The following is a 17,541-nucleotide window of genomic DNA, read 5'->3' on the forward strand; positions in this document are numbered from 1 at the left end:
AAGGCCGTAACTTAAGAACCTAAAATCTACAGGTTCTTACGGTAAGTTAAGTTTTAACTAACCGCCAACACGGTTTCTCGTATATCAGGTTGGCCAAAATATTAAGTTAAGTTAAGTTACGGAAATTAAGTCTAGACTAACTGAGCGTTTAGTATTTGGAAATCACAAATTAAATTGTTTGCGGATAATTTGCCGCGGCGCGTCATCCGAAGGGTTAACATAAGGCAGATAAGATTTGTACAAAAATTTTTGACAGTGACTTAAATTACTCCAATAACTTAACTTTTTAAATTTTTTTTATTTCTTTAAATTTAAATAGTCTATATGGATCTGTATGGAAAAGAGAGAGAACCATGTATGTATGTATATACTAGAGATGGGTACGGGACTAAATATTCAATAGCTATTTCCACCATTTCTTCAAAATCACCTATAGTGTCTGAACGTCTACTCAACCATAATAACATACTATTTGATATTGGAAACGTTTTGCAGCAGAAACTATTAGCCTTCATATAACACTTTATTCGAACTATTTAATTAAGGCTATCCAACCTCATCCTATTTCGAATCTTAGTTTTTGTTGAATTCATTACGGAAAAAACGCGCTCAACAAAGCATGTAAGTGCGGCGAGGATAATAATATGAATTTACATATATTTCCAAACATTTTATTGCCTGTTGCGGTTTTCACTCCGTAAGGAATTATCCAAAATTCTTTAGAGGCGGATGGAATGGTTCTGAAAAAAGTTATTCTATGGGAAAGTTTAAATATTCAGTTTCCGCTGCTTTTCTTTCCTTCAAAGTCAAATAGTGAATTGGCAGGTCCCTCAAACTCGCCCTCTTGTGATTCACACACTTTTCTGGTGATAAAATCAAAGTTTTTTTAAAAATATTTAATTGATTAGGTAATCGTTTCAAAAGTTATTCGATTAGGGTGATTAAAGTCTTTTAATATGCTTCTTAAATCAAGTTTATCACGCAGTTCATTAGCCTCTTCTCCAAAATTATCGTGGAAAACTAAGATTTGTATATTTTTATAATTGGGAAAAATTTATTTGAAGGGAAAAAATCGCCAATGGCGATTTCCTACATTTTTACGCGCAAATATCCAAAAAGAAATCGCCAAATTGGCGCGAAATCGCCAAACCTGGACACTCTGCTCCCAATTGAAAAGAATATTAGACCTGCCTATCAACTCACCTAATTGTGTTATTTCGATCTTGTATATTTACTGAGGATTAAAACGGCATGCCGGTCGACTCAAGAGGTTTGTCAAACTTAAGAACTAAATAAATCACACAAGCTGCTGATTAAACCTACTTTAGTATTTTCCCATACACTTTTTTGCAGATGAAAATAAATTTCAAATTAAATATCGATATTGTTGGTAAAGTATCGATGTCTTCGATATATCGACCTTGGAATATCGATTCAAAAAATCGATTATCGTGCCATGAAATATCGATATTCAGAATAATCGATACGATATCGAACATTCCTAATCCAAAGCTAATAAAAGCGAGGTAAAAACTTTAAAACCAGTTAGTACTTATGCACTTCATTAGGGTGCATCATATTATATTTTAAGACTTCTGCCAAAATATTTCGGAAAAATATTGAGGATTTACGTGAGCTTGAAAATACCTCCAAAAATCTCATTATTTGAATTCCGTCGCTAAAGTTTTTAATCATTTTTCAGACCTTTTAAACTTAAACTTTTCTATCGTCTGAGGTTATTTTTTAGAAAAAAAAATGTTTTTAGAAACTAAATTAATTTAGATATAAAAAAAAAATTCATTTTTGAGGCATTTTCGCTGGGTTCAACTCGCGTAAATCTTAAAATTTTTCGAAAATATTTAGGCGGAAGTCTTAAGATTTAAACATTTTCCAATGTAAAGTGTTTTGGAAAAACAAAAAGAATTTACACTTGGTAGAAACTAGCTGCTATTTCGAAGATCACCGCATCTCCGCATCAGACTTATTCATCGAGTGCACTAGGCCTTGAACCCGCCACTCCGGTGTTCAAAGCCAGGGGTCTTACCCACTGAGCTAAGTTCGCCATGTAAACCGTTGTTGCCTTTTCCACTTTTTTATTTGGTCAACCCAACTACAATCAAGGGCAACGATTTTGTTGCAATTTAGACTTGATCATGTCGATGTTGTTTGTTGTTGGTTTTGTGTTAAAGTTCTATTTTAAGAATATTTAACTTTAAGGTGTGCAACCTCAACTGGCTTTGAACGCCGGAGATGCGAGTTCAAGTCCCAGTAAACTCGATGAAGAAGTCCGATGAGGAGATGTGGTGATCTCCGAAATAGCAGCTATAGCTTCTACCATGTGTAAATTGCTTTTCACAACATTTTTCATTTGAAAACAGTCTCAAGCTCAATATTTGTTGAATATGCTTTTTAGAAGGCCCTAATAACAAGGAAGCCTTAAAATGTAATAATTTTGAATTTCTTATGGAAAAACAGTACTGATTTTTTATGGAGTGCTGCACCCTAATGTACATATGTATGTATATGTAAATATATTTAAGTATACATATTTACATTTTGTCCGAACAATTTTCAGGAAGTTCGATTAAATGGACCTCATACGAGTACAAGCGATAATACAGGCTTTTTATAGAAATGCACAAACACAAGTTTCATTCCCTTCATTTATAAAATTTGTTTTTCGGATGCAGTACTAATTTGCATACATGCGTCTTTAAAATCGTAAAGTGTGGTCACTAGGGTGATTCAAAATTGGAACTTTTTTGAATTTCGACTGGGAACGTTCGGATTCTTGAAGATAATAGGGAAGACAAGTTCCTTCTAAAATTTCAGCTCATTTGAACAAGATTTAGAGGTCGCTCAACGCTGTTGTTTGTTTTCCGGAAACTGCAGATTTTAAATGCATCTTTATAAAAAAAAGGTATATTTTCATCAAATCTTGTCGGATTTCGTTGAAATTATGTAGGTAGGTTCCCAAATGTCAGTTTATTAGAACACAGTTTGATAAATTAGTTTTAAATACATATTTTAATTAGTTAGTAACTAAGTTTTGCCTTATGAAAAATGAATATTTGCAATAATTTTATTTTGTTCCTTAACCAGTGAGCATATGCTTAATACATCTAAGATCACATTATAATTCATACCAATAGTGGACCTCATCATTAAATATTACTAATCATCAAATAAAAAAATCACCAGATAAACATCACTCATACGCCATGTTGAATCCATGTGTTTTCCTAGTCATTGCAAATATTAATAGTATAATAACAATATTTTGGCGCATGCACCTATAACATCTTTTTTCTCGCACTTGGAATAGTTTTTCGGTGCTTCCAAACTGTCACAAACAATGCTTGTTTTTGCTCCTCACTTTTGGCATGCATGTTGTTGAAGCTTTGAGCGAGCGCCACTCCACGCTCTGCGGTATCGTTTACAACTTTTAAATTCCATAAAAGTGACTTTANTTCAAGCCCTTGTGTTTATTTCAGATATAATAATGACATAAAACTATTACACACGGTGCAAGTGTTTAATAACATCTTTTTTTCTCGCACTTGGAATAGTTTCTCGGTGCTTCCGAACTGTCACAAACAATGCTTGTTTTTGCTCCTCACTTTTGGCATGCATGTTGTTGAAGCTTTGAGCGAGCGCCACTCCACGCTCTGCGGTATCGTTTACAACTTTTAAATTCCATAAAAGTGACTTTATCTGTGAAATTATATTTGCCACCGCTGCAAAATTTTTCACCCGTCCAAAAGTTTTTAATTGTGTTGCTTCAATTGTCATTTGACATTTATTAAACAAGAAAACTAATTTAATAAGATTATGAAGTTTTATAGTACAACAGATATAGGGAACTCTTGTTTGTGCTAAAAATAATAATTTAGTGATAAAACGAATAGGAAACCGTTTTATTTCATTATTATATCTGAAATAAACACAAGGGCTTGAAAAATTCATCGAAATCATTGTTTGCTCTTTGGATATTAGTGGTTTGACAGAAAAATTAATTGATTAACTCCAAACACTGCCTCCGTGTGTATTTCTGCCTTAAAAAAGCTTCTCACAAAAGCCATTTCTGTTCGGAGGCGGCGTAAAGCTGTAGGTCCGTGGCCCACACCACAAATTGAAGGAGAAGCTCAGCCAAACACTTGGCAAAGGTGCATGCGCCAAAATATTGTTATTATACTATTAATATTTGCAATGACTAGAAAAACACATGGATTTTACATGGCGTATGAGTACGGTGACCACAAATATGTTTTGAAAATGCAGGACAATTTTTCAAAAATTTACCTACATATAATTGCGTATACATACATTAATACATTCCTCGTCATTTGAATAGCGCACCCTTTTTTGGATTTTCTTCCATACAAAGTATGCTTGACAACATTTTTATATGGAAGAAAATGCGCAGCACCGTCAACAAAAAAGAATTTCGCCCCTTTGTTTTTTTTTTTAATTTTCAAAAAAATTTAAAGCCGGGTTTAGACGTAGAATATGCTATATTTTTATAAAAAATTAATGAATAACAAACAAACAAAAGGAAAACTGTAACTACTAAGGACTGTAAGGTGCGCTATTCAAATAACGAGGAGTGTATATTTCTTAATTATTAATCCAATTTTAAACTTTAAACATAAATCATGTTCGCTTCATTGGTATTAACCCTTTTGTAATGAATATTTACAAAATTATAATAAGGCATATTACATATTACTTTACACGAAATATGAACCTCTGTAAAGTAAATTTTTTAGGCAAACGTTGGGTCGCTGAACACGAAAAAATACCCATGGTTTCAAAAAAGTGTTTTCGATATTTGTTTGAAAAACATATTTTTTGTACTGTTTTCAGTTATTCGTCAATATCTCATAAAATGACCTACAGTTCGAAAGGTATTGATGGGCTCTTTGCAAAACTATATAAATTGTGCAGATTGTGATCCGTAACATCTACATTTCTCATCAGATTTTCATATACTGTAAAAAGAAAATGATTGAAATTTCCCTTTTTTCGATTTTGGTCGCATGTAACACTAATAATTTTCATCGAAATCGGCAAAGTAATATATTTTTGTAAGAGGACTGTAGGTCGCTTATATTGATTGGATAATTTGTTCATGAGATATGGACGAATAGCTCCGAAATGTACCAAAAACACGTTTTTTCGAAAAAATTACGAAAACGCTTGTTTGAAAGGAAAACTGGCTTGGAAAACTTTTTTTTTCTTAAGAACAGTAAGTAGAACAGTTCTATTGATATGTTTGATGCTGGTCTTCATTTTCTCGTCATCCATTGTCCATAACTGTACAAGATTTAGAACGCATGGACTGGTTGAACCTTCAAAACCAGCTTACCCTAATGTAGTTATCAATTAGTTTCGACACTGCTTTTATTTCGATTATGAAAAGTTAATTTTAAAATATCGAAGAATATGCGGGACAAAGGCCGGACACTTGGAAAAAATCAGTGTATTTTGGGGATTTTCTGTTTTGAAAAACTACGCAGGACAGACCTTTAAATAACCGTACGGTCCTGCAAAAAACAGAACGGATGGTCTCCGTACGTATGAGTTATGTTTATTGGTATGAATTATAATGTGATCTTAGATGTATTAAGCATATGCTCACTGGTTAAGGAACAAAACAAAATTATTGCAAATATTCATTTTTTATAAGGCAAAACTTAGTTACTAACTAATTACTATATGTATTTAAAACTAATTTATCAAGCTAATATAAACTGTGTTCTAATAAACTGATATTTGGGAACCTACCTACGAAATTTCAACGAAGTCCGACAAGATTTGATGAAAATATACCTATTTTTTTATAAAGATGCATTTAAAATCTGCAGTTTCCGGAAAACAAACAACAGCGTTGAGCGACCTCTAAATCTTGTTTAAATAAGCTGAAATTTTAGAAAGAACTTGTCTTCCCTATTATTTTCAAGAATCCGAACGTTCCCAGTCGAAATTCAAAAAAGTTCAAATTTTGAATCACCCTAGAGTGGTCACTCAAAAAGATTTCACGTAAAAATAAAAATTTTAGAAAATAAACTTAAAATAAATAATTGACTGAAAGAGTGGAAAAGTAGCAAAACTAATTTAGTTAGTTAGCCATAGTAAAAGCTGTGAAGTTGGTAAAAAAAACCCCTCCAAAATGAGACTCAAAATTTTGGCAAAGCTTAAAATATTTTATTTATGGTTTATATACCTGAAAGGGGCATTGGCATTTTATACATACATATTATATAAACATTTAGGCATGCACATACTATGCACATGCATATATAAGCACGTGTATTAAACACAAGTATGCACATATTTGTATGGCAATCATTTATACTAACCATACGTGTGAAGCGCCGCCATGTAGGTAGCGCTCATTTTTGCAGCACAGCAGACAGCAAGTAATTCACTCGACTCGGAAACGAAGAAAAGGTTTAATACAAACAAGTTCACGAACGAATACGGATAAAGTTAAATGTATGTATATGCGGTTGATGCGACAAGTATTGTTAATTTATAATTTAATGTATTAAAATATAATTAAAAAATAGCATTCAATGGAAATAAAAGACAACGATGACAAAACCGGACGTTATTATTTTAACAAAAAATTATAAGTTTACTAAAGTATATATAACAAAAATGACTAACTACTAATGCTGAAAATTTTATTTTATTCTACTTATAAGATACTGAATTTATTGCCAATATTTGTAAAAAAAAAAATGGCAATTAACGAAAGACTACGAAGCGCGAAAAAACAAGCGACGAACGAGTATTGCGAATTAAATAAAAAAAAATCACAGCAAATTTCGGGAGTTGCGCTAAAAATTATTTCCTTTTTATGTTTGGTTGGTTTTGAGGCGAAATTTTGTATTTCTGTTTGTTTTTTTTTTATAGTTTTTGATTGTTTTGAAAATAACTTACGCTTAAAGTGACAAAAGTGCACTTTGATAATTAAAATATATATTTTTTTTTTTGAGTGTGTCCTTATACAACTCAACTCGATTTATTTATAATTATATTTAATTTTTAAATTTTTATTATGTGACTGTTTTTTTTTTATTGCTTTACTAAATGTTCATGGCAATTTTCGGGCACTTGGTAGTATAAAATTTACAGCGGTTATGAAATGGTCTTGGCTTTCTTTTATCGTAAACCTTTTTCTCGCTTTACCGTTACCGAAACCGTTAGATACCGAATGTTCCGATACTTTTTAGAGATGTTTAGTTATATGGGCTGCTGCTGCTGGTCCTATTGCTGCCGGTTTGGTAGCCTTGAGTGATGTTTTCCTCGTATAAGGCACTCCTTAACGCCGCTTCACCAATTTCTGCGAGTTAATCACAATCTCACGGTTCCATGTATAACGATATCCACAGTGAGGTATCATGCTCACGGTTGAGCGCGCAGTGCGATAATTAAATTAGGAATTGTTTTATTAGGTACTTAGTACTATTTCTGTTTTACAGATGATTAGCGCCGTTTTATCGAGTTTCGAAAAGGCCTTCTCCTTCGTCAACTTTGTATGGCCGCGTCGTCTAAGTGTACAAATTGTTCAATGCATGCCACGTGTTGCACTAGCACAAACGCACCGCGATCTTAATTCGTATCATAACACTTTTTTAAATAGTATATTGTCAGATAGTTGCTTTAACTTCCGTTTTTGCGTAGTCAATGCTAATTTTATGTGCAGGTTTTTTTCTACTTCACAGTTGCGCTAAAGTAGGCTTAACCAGTTCCTCAATGGCGCTTTTATTTCTTCAGTTATTTTTCATGCACAACGGCGTACGTATGTTATATATTCCTCCATACATTACAAACACTTGTTTCAATTCTTTGATTAATTCGCACATCACAATCAATATTAATAATTGAAGTTTCAATTTCCAATTTAGAAACGAAAAAAAAAAATCGAAATGCTGTTCGCGAATGAGCGCGATTGATGCGATTGATTTGTTTATTTGGTGTAGCACAAAAGTAGTTGCTGGCTTCTTCGACGGAAAATTACTGGGCGCGAGTCCAACACTCTGACTCGGATTGCTGTTGGACGCTTTGATTTCAACGTTTTCGCGCGTAAATACTCAGAACTGAATATCCAGTCTGGTAAAACCCGATTTAGAAATTTTTCCGTTAAGATAAAACTCAAGTTGAATTTGTAGGTAAGAGCTAAAAAGCGCAGTAGTGTATGTCTGTTGTTACTCGATCGATCGTAAGTTTCGAACTGTGCGATTGTTAAATCAATTCTTTTGAATTTGAATTGACCGAGCCCCAAGTCGCGCTAAAATCGCATACGGAGAGCAACGGCTGATCAGTCGAATATTTTTACATACATATGTATGTATATAAGGGAGGTCCAAAAATGCATGTGAAAAAGTAAAGCCGGAATTTTTTTGCTCTCACCCCTAGGATTGTTCTATACCGAAAAAATATACCCCTATTTTTTTATTTCGAATCCAAAGAATATTTAGAGGCCGCTCAAAGAGCTCAAAGTTTCCCATGTATTTTATATGGGAACAAACAACTTTTCGTAGAAATGGTATAGAATTCTTAAAAATCAATATTTTTTATCAGAAAACTCTGTTTCGCTTCAGAAGATTCCCAGTAATAATACCCAATTATTTATTTAACCATTTTTTCATGGTAACTATATTTTATAGATCCGCCAAAACCCCCAAGAAAATGCCAAAAAACGCAATGGGGGGATAAATAAAAAATCTTAAGTATTAAAAAATGAATAAATATACCATTGGGTGTTGTTATTGCAAGTCTCCTGAAGAGAACAAGAGTTTTCCGATCCAAAAATACTGATTTTCAAGAACTCTATACCATTTCTACGAAATGTTGTTTTCCCCCATATAAAATACATAGAAAACTTTGAGCGCTTTGAGCGACCTCTAAATATTTTTTCATTTCAAAATAAAAAATAGGGGTATATTTTTTTCGACATAATAATCCAAGGTGGTGAGAGCATTAACATACCGACTTTACTCATATTGGACCACCCTAATGTACATACATACGTACATAAGAAGGTAGTTTTGACTTGCGTATATATATGGGCAATTCTCACAAGCTTCGAATTTGTTTTATTTTTAATTTTTTTTTAATCGTGAGCACATGTCTGAAATTTGTAGTATACGTTCCTTTAGTCGCTAGAATACAACATCCAACGTGATGCAACATTTTAAAGCAACGCACCATACGTTTTTAACCTTTTTTACGCGTTTTTTTTTTTTGGAAATCGAAAGTTAGCGTAATTTTAGTCCGATTTCGGAAAATTTCAAAATATAGCTTTTTTATGCCAAGGTCAATGATTGTACTGAGTTTGGAACAAATTGATAAATCGTTACCGAGATACACAAACAGTGAACCAAATAAATCTGGGACGCGACAGTTTAGTAAGTTTTGGGTATTATTCTTTAGTTTATTTAATGTTTATTATTTTTATATGAAAGTATAGCTGATTACTTAACAAACACGATATAAATCCAAATTTCATACTTTCTGGGCAAAAATTATGAAAACTCTGTAAAGTGTGACCAAAATTTCTAACTTCTTGATCAGCATTTTAGACAAAATTTGGTATTCAGTTTTGTAGCCCATCAAATTTTAGCACAGCAAATTGCAAATTTTAAGTATCTTGGACTTACCGTTGACTTTTGGCAATTTTTTTTATTGACAGTGCTCCGAATTTTTTCTCCTATAAAAAAATTTCCGAACATAAATTGCCAAAAATCAACGGTAAGTCCTAGCATCTACAGCCCAAGCTCTTTCATTTGACACCATATTTTCGAAAATAGAACGAGCGGTGCAGATTTGATGCCTTTGGGTATTATATGCATATTGGGGGTATTTTTTTGACATTTCTTATTTCATTTTCGCTCTGTAACTTTTTAATGAACAAATAAAAAAGTGGTGCACGAGGATCATAGTTCAATAGTATATTGTACAATAGAGCACACACGTATTTGGCTAAATTTTCCAATTGCAGACGATATGCTAATAAAAAATATGCATTTTTACTTTTGTGCAAGCATCGTAGCCTTTTAAAGAAGTTATTTTTTTAACTATATTCTAATAAGAGCACATAAGCCTGCCACGTCTAGATTGATTCCTTTTATGCTCCAGGGCACTGTAAAAGTTGTCCGATAACAGTTTTAGGTACGCACCAGCTACAGTACACTATAAAAGCCGCGAGTGTCAGAATTAAAAAAAAAGGAGTGACGCCACTTTGACTCTTCATAACTTCTTTTCTATTGCCAGAACATACTTCTGACGCACTGCATTCGATTCTCATTTCCAAATACTACCAGTTCATTATTAACTCAAACATGAGCAATCAATGCACCAAATGCAACGTAAAAATAAAAAAATAATAGGAGTCACAGTTTTATTTGTGAAAATTTCCCAATTTTATTTCTGAATTATAGGCATATTTGGCGAGAAAATATGTACGGTGGTCCTTTTTGTGCATTTACATAATCTACAAACATATGTATGTAACCTGATGTCTGTTAATAAACCAGCAAAAATTATGTGTCCGAATAATAACTGTCGAGTCATGCGAAAGTTCGAACTAAATAATTGAGAATTGCCCATATACATATGTATGTACATATGTACATATGCGACCCTGCAGGGAAAAGTTAAGCATCAGCCATCGTTTCGGGTTGATGAAAAGATATGAGAGTGGCATTTGATTTGAATAAAATAAAAATTATATAAGAAATTGCAGCTTAGCCTTTGTTATTGACTTTTATTAGCTCAAGTAAGAAAACCCGGCTATATACAGATAAATAGAACGCAGGCTGACTGATATTTTTGGGCATAAATAGCAGATTTTTTGCCTTTTATTTACTAGGCATTCATAAAAACTTTAAGCCTGCAAGCCCCAAAAACATGCAGTTGTCGAAAAAATACGAAAAAACCCGAAAGCCCTCGAAAAAAAATTATAAATAATCTCGAAAAATAACACAAAAAGTTGATTTCAAAAGAGTAGCACTCTCAACCATGGTTGCGTGATTTAAAATCCTTTTCGATTNAAAAAAAAGGAGTGACGCCACTTTGACTCTTCATAACTTCTTTTCTATTGCCAGAACATACTTCTGACGCACTGCATTCGATTCTCATTTCCAAATACTACCAGTTCATTATTAACTCAAACATGAGCAATCAATGCACCAAATGCAACGTAAAAATAAAAAAATAATAGGAGTCACAGTTTTATTTGTGAAAATTTCCCAATTTTATTTCTGAATTATAGGCATATTTGGCGAGAAAATATGTACGGTGGTCCTTTTTGTGCATTTACATAATCTACAAACATATGTATGTAACCTGATGTCTGTTAATAAACCAGCAAAAATTATGTGTCCGAATAATAACTGTCGAGTCATGCGAAAGTTCGAACTAAATAATTGAGAATTGCCCATATACATATGTATGTACATATGTACATATGCGACCCTGCAGGGAAAAGTTAAGCATCAGCCATCGTTTCGGGTTGATGAAAAGATATGAGAGTGGCATTTGATTTGAATAAAATAAAAATTATATAAGAAATTGCAGCTTAGCCTTTGTTATTGACTTTTATTAGCTCAAGTAAGAAAACCCGGCTATATACAGATAAATAGAACGCAGGCTGACTGATATTTTTGGGCATAAATAGCAGATTTTTTGCCTTTTATTTACTAGGCATTCATAAAAACTTTAAGCCTGCAAGCCCCAAAAACATGCAGTTGTCGAAAAAATACGAAAAAACCCGAAAGCCCTCGAAAAAAAATTATAAATAATCTCGAAAAATAACACAAAAAGTTGATTTCAAAAGAGTAGCACTCTCAACCATGGTTGCGTGATTTAAAATCCTTTTCGATTTTAAATCCGCTATTAATTATGAAATCTATTTGATTTGTTATTTGATTCATCGACCAAACTAAAAATAAAATTTGTCGAACAAATAAGAAATAAAACTTATGATGTATTGTGGAACGATTTTTCGTCATCCCTTGTCAAATTTGGTTTGGAGACAAACCGGTTTCGGCGTTGTGCCATCTTCAGTGTCATTTTTCGTACAAGGAATGACGGAAAATCGTTCCACAATACATCATACTCCTACCCTGTCGGAAACACCAACAACCAAAAAGAAATAAAACTTATTTGTGATTTGATTCGTCGGACTAATAAAAAAATTAAATTTATTTGTGATTTGATACATCAACAAAAAAAAAATTATTTTCCCGAAGATTGTGCTTGCGTCACATAAATAAAAGTGTTTTTAGTCGGAAAATCGCGAATCTAATTGATTTCCTCGGCAAATCAATCAAAAAAAATAATAATTTTTGTTATTTCGTTGATGAATCGAGTCACAAATAAATTTAATTTTTTATTTGTCTGTCGAATCAAATCACAAATAAATTTTATTCATGATTTGATTCGTCGAAGAAATAATAAATTTATGTTATTTAGGATTTGATACCACTTTCAATTCAGAAAACAATTTTATTTTTGGATTTGGGATTTGACTAATTCAAAATACAGCAACCCTGCTCTCAACTCCAAAGGAAATCATATTCAACAATGAGACAGGTTTCTAATCGTATCTTGAAAAAAAACGGTTTTCATTGCAAAATCTAAAAATAACTTTTATTAACTATATGTACTTTGGCAATTTTGACACAGTCAAAACATTTGCAACATGCTGAAGATTTGAAAATTTGATCGAAGTACCTATAATACTGCGTTCAAACGTCCGTCACAAAAGATCAGTCAATTCCACGGCGTTCTCAAGAATCGGCCAAATTTCGCTTAACTATTTTGGCCTACACTCTTATAAGAACAAATTAATCGAAGAACTAAAGCCATTTGAACATATGTATACAGCGACGTACGTTCTCAAATTAGGCTCTAAAAATTGTTTAAGAAAATGCCGTCAGGTCCGTTTTGAAAAATGCTCTAGTTGAAAAAGTATTCATCCCTTCGTCACGAAAGCCAATTGTTTTTTAAAGCAATAGTTTACTCGGTCATTTTGATCGGTGGGGTGCAATAACACCATATGCAATAAGGCCATATGGTCTTATTTCCATTTTGTTTTGGAAATAAAACCATATGACGTCATTTCCAATCCAGAAGTTAAATAAAGTCATAATTGAAATTACAACCGCTTCAACTAAAAATGCATATCCGGCCACACTATTTGTGCACCACATTTTTCCTATTAATTTACCGTGGGCGTGTTTCTTTATTATTCAGTCCGGATCTAGATGAGAATAGTCGCGTAGCTTATCAGGAACAATGGTTATAAAGAAACAGAAGAGATTGAAATTAATAGGTATCAGCTTATTAATATTTAATTAAGCTTTTTCGCAAAACAATTTGCAAAAACTTACTTGGTTTCTCCAGCACCATTCTATAAATTCCGCCGAAATGAAAAGAATGCGTTCAGATTATCGGGCCCATATTATCCGGAAACAATGTTCTAATAAATAAGTGAACAGAAAAATTTATTTCGTATGTTCGGAATGTGAATAAAGACATTGTTACGGTAATTTTCCAGTTTACGGGCACTTGGGAAAATCATTGGTAATCAAATTATTTCGTCAAAAGGGGTATCAAATAGACGCATTTTAAAGCCCCAGTATAACGACTCCGGGAACGGAAATTAACTTTTTTTAGTATTTCAAAAGTTATTTGTAGAAAATATATTCCGAACATTATTACCGATGTTAACTCCTGGCGGCACCTTTCAATCATAAAAACTAACAACTTTCTTATGGCGGTTTCGTTTCTACCGAAAAATTTTACATTCTCATTGCCCTCTAAGCACAAACACTAAGAACCGGGCAATGAAAGGGCAACATTTTTTGTAGAAACGAAACCGCCATTACAAAGTAATTGGAGTACCAATAATTAAAATAATTATGTTTTAAGTTTCCAAAATTCGGGTATGCCATATGCATTATTTTTTGCGCAGACAACTCCTTTATTATGTAAGTTTTAATTTTGCGAGTGTATAACTTGACGGATTTGATCGCTCCCCCGCGCCGCGCTCGCGACCCCTCCGCCTTGCTGCACTGTACTCGTGCCGCATCCACCCTTCTCCGCAAAAACTAGTTTTATGTTTTCCAAACAAAAATTTTAAAAAGCGCAATAAAACCATAATGGCTTCATTTCCATTTCTAGTTGTAAATAAGACCGTATCGAAATTATTGGTTTATTTCCAATCGACAAGCCAAATAAAGGCATTATGGACATTATGGCGCGGCGCGGGGGAGCGAGCAAATGTGAACCCGCCACAGTGTCCAGATTTGGCGATTTCGCGCCAATTTGGCGATTTTTTTTTTGGATATTTGTGCGTAAAATTTAGGAAATCGCCATTGGCGATTTTTTCCCTTCAAATAAATTTTTTTCAATTATAAAAATATACAAAACTTAGTTTTCCACAATAATGAGGCTAATGAACTGCGTGATAAACTTGACTTAAGAAGCATAATAAAAGACTGTCAAAAATATTTAATCACCCTAATCGAAGAACTTTTGAAACGATTACCTAGTCACTTAAATACTTTTAAAAAAACTTTGATTTTGCCATCAGAAAAGTGTGNAGAAATTTTGAAACGATTACCTAGTCAATTAAATACTTTAAAAAAAACTTTGATTTTGCCACCAGAAAAGTGTGTGAATCACAAGAGGGCGAGTTTCACGGACCTGCCAATTCACTATTTGACTTTGAAGGAAAGAAAAGCAGCGGAAACTGAATATTTAAATCTTTTAACTTTCCCATGGAATAACTTTTCTCAGAACCATTCCATCCGACTCTGAAGTATTTTGGATAACTGCTTACGGAGTCAAAAGCGCAACAGGCAATAAAATGTTTGGAAATATAAGTAAATTCTTATTACTCAACATTCAATTCAACAAAAACTAAAATTCGAAATAGGATGAGGTTGGAAAGCCTTAATTCAATAGTTCGAATAAAGTGTTATATGAAGGCTATAATAGTTTCCGCTGCAAAACGTTTTTAATATCAAACAGTATGTGATTTTGAAGAAATTGTGGAAATAGCTGATCTCGCCTTATTACAGGTTTTTATTTAATTTTTAGCGCCGTGCTCTTCAATGCGGTTTGTACGATTGATCAATTAATATGAGTAATAATAAATTTAATAATTGCGCAGTCCTATTGCAAAATGTGTTGAAACAAATATTTTTAAAAAGTACGCGTCTGAAGGTATTATATGAAGGTATTATATTCGTTTTTGGTTTTAAAAAGTATATTATAACAAGATCTCATTTTTAAAATAAAAGATTTGTTAAATCGATTTCATGAATTTTATTTAAAAAAAATAATTGTGATTTTTGGCGATTTGTTTTCAAAAATTGCGCTTTTTTTTAAACAATCTGGACACCCTGACCCGCCTAGATATGCACTCGCAAAACTTAAACTTACATAAGTACATATATTTATTTTCCAATATCTAATAAATCCGGAAATATCAAATAATTAATTATATTATATTAAATTATTATTAATGTTATCGAAATATTATTTAATTTTATCAGGATTGCACCCGACCTTTTTGATCATCTTTTGGCAGGGACCCTAAATAACAGTTACTTTTTTTCAAGAGTTAAACTTGGCCAGATATTTTTAAGTCGAAAATAAAAGTCTTTTCCTAATAAAGAAACCGCTTATCCAAATTAAACAAGTTTGGTATCATCTGAAGAGGGCTAAAATAGCTTTAAAACTGAAATGTTTAAACGAGGAAAGCCAGCTATTGAAAAATATTTCAATAAAAAATGTTTTTTAATTACCATAGAACAAACCTTGGGTCGGGTATATGCACTTCTTTTGAATGAGATTACAAAAAATAAATATAAATAGAAGTGGTAACCTTCATTCGTTATTTCTGTAAAAAAGCTATTTAAGTCCTCTTTCATTTGGTACCTATTTCTTTTTTAATTTGGATAAGAGGTTTGTTTACTATCCGGAAAGACTTTTATTTCGAACTTAAAGAATATCTGGCCAAGTTTAACTGTTAAAAAAAATAACTGCTATTTACGGTTCCTGTCTTTTGGTCTTGTAAGTTTTCGTTCACATTGCGGACTAGTGTGCGGTGTAAAATCCCAGACAGAAAACAGCGAAAAGTCGGCTAGACCAGGTCTGGTCGTCCGATTTAAAAAAGAAATTTCTACGATTTTTCTACAACTAACAGCCGCACTCAGAGTCGTTCAATGATTACTTAAGGTGTCCCTCAGTAACGATTTGAAAAAATTCCCTCTCAGAGTCAGTTAATGACTCGTTAACGGCATTTAATGAACATTAAAGTTTAGTAAACAAAAAACTTTACTTAACTTTTTAACGAATGATTTTGAAATTTTTTGTTTGTTTTCAATAAATTTCAATTTCGATAACGTTGCTGTAACAGTGGCAATGGCCCAGTGAGCAGAGCACTTTCGTGCCACTCAAGAGAGTTCAATCCTCGGCAACGAATTTGTTTTTAACTAAATTTTTTATGTTTTATTGCTTAAAAAATTCATATTTTTTATTTTATTTAACGTTTGGAAACTTTTTTGATTCATCTTTTTTCGCCTTTTTTAGTTTATCCTGTTTTAAAAAAATATTTTGTTTTCATTTCGTTTAGTTTTTAGAAAACTTATTGCTAAACGATAAATATAATAACACTATTAGCACATCTTTCAATTACTCATTCGAAATACAGAAACGAGCTTTCAAGATAGTTGCCGAAATATAAAGTCTTTCGAAAGACTGAGGTGAGTTGAAAGACAGATGCCAGAATTGGCCGGTTATTGGTCTTGTTTGTCTTGTTTGTCTTTTAGCAAACGGTTTCTAAAAACTTTAAATTAAATTAAAAAAAAATGTTTCCTCCTTTTTAGCAATAAAATCTATACATCAAAAGAAAATTGGATCAAAGAAGCAAAAAAAATCAATAAAAACAGTTTATAAAAATTGACAAAAAAAAATTAATAAATAAAAAAAGAAAGTAGAAAATTTTCCTGCCCTAGGACTCGAACTCGGATCTCTCTAATGGCACGCCAGTACTCTGCTCACTCAGCCATTGCGTCTGTTGTGTCAGTGCGCGCAAAATGATATACATACATAGTTATTTTTATATTTTACTAGCTGTACCCTGCCACGCTTTGCTGTGGCATATTCCTGTTATATGGATGATAAATTATTATATTTGTTGTTTTTCCATTGGCTGCATAGATATCAAGGATATCTGGTTTGCCGACACAGGAACACGCAACATCCAAAGATCGACCTGGAGCATTATTGATTGTGATTCCGAATGTCAATCGAATTGGGAGTTGCAATCTTTTAAATTGAAATGGTGTATCGGTCGGAATCATGGGAATTCTCCACCTTTGAAAGGCCACGTTAAAATCTTTACACTACTTTCTTCATCAATTTCTTAAGTGCGAGTCGCGTGCCGTTGCAAAGATTTGGCTGATTAATATTCCGCAACATGATAGTTGGCACACCTATTTTCAATTTCAGTAT

General features: G+C 32.7%; 1 protein-coding gene across 4 annotated transcripts in view; it reads right to left on the reverse strand.

The window, feature by feature from the left end:
• The window catches only part of crc (bZIP transcription factor crc), a 150,407-nt gene that overhangs the window by 66,114 nt on the left and 66,752 nt on the right, over positions 1–17,541 (reverse strand). Inside the window, exon 1 of one of the 4 annotated variants that reach the window (XM_017610567.1) lies at positions 13,407–13,440. The exons of 2 other annotated variants lie outside the window; for them this stretch is intronic. In XM_017610567.1, the coding sequence (XP_017466056.1) occupies positions 13,407–13,425 (19 nt within the window). In that variant the 5' untranslated portion in view covers positions 13,426–13,440. Of the gene's footprint in view, positions 1–6,362; positions 6,620–13,406; positions 13,441–17,541 lie in introns of those variants that run through there. One more of the 4 variants, XM_017610566.1, reaches the window with a different exon arrangement.

The sequence above is a fragment of the Rhagoletis zephyria genome, unplaced genomic scaffold (assembly GCF_001687245.7).
Source record: "Rhagoletis zephyria isolate East Lansing unplaced genomic scaffold, Rhagoletis_zephyria_1.1 Rzeph_scaffold_00320, whole genome shotgun sequence".
Classification (NCBI taxonomy): domain Eukaryota; kingdom Metazoa; phylum Arthropoda; class Insecta; order Diptera; family Tephritidae; genus Rhagoletis; species Rhagoletis zephyria.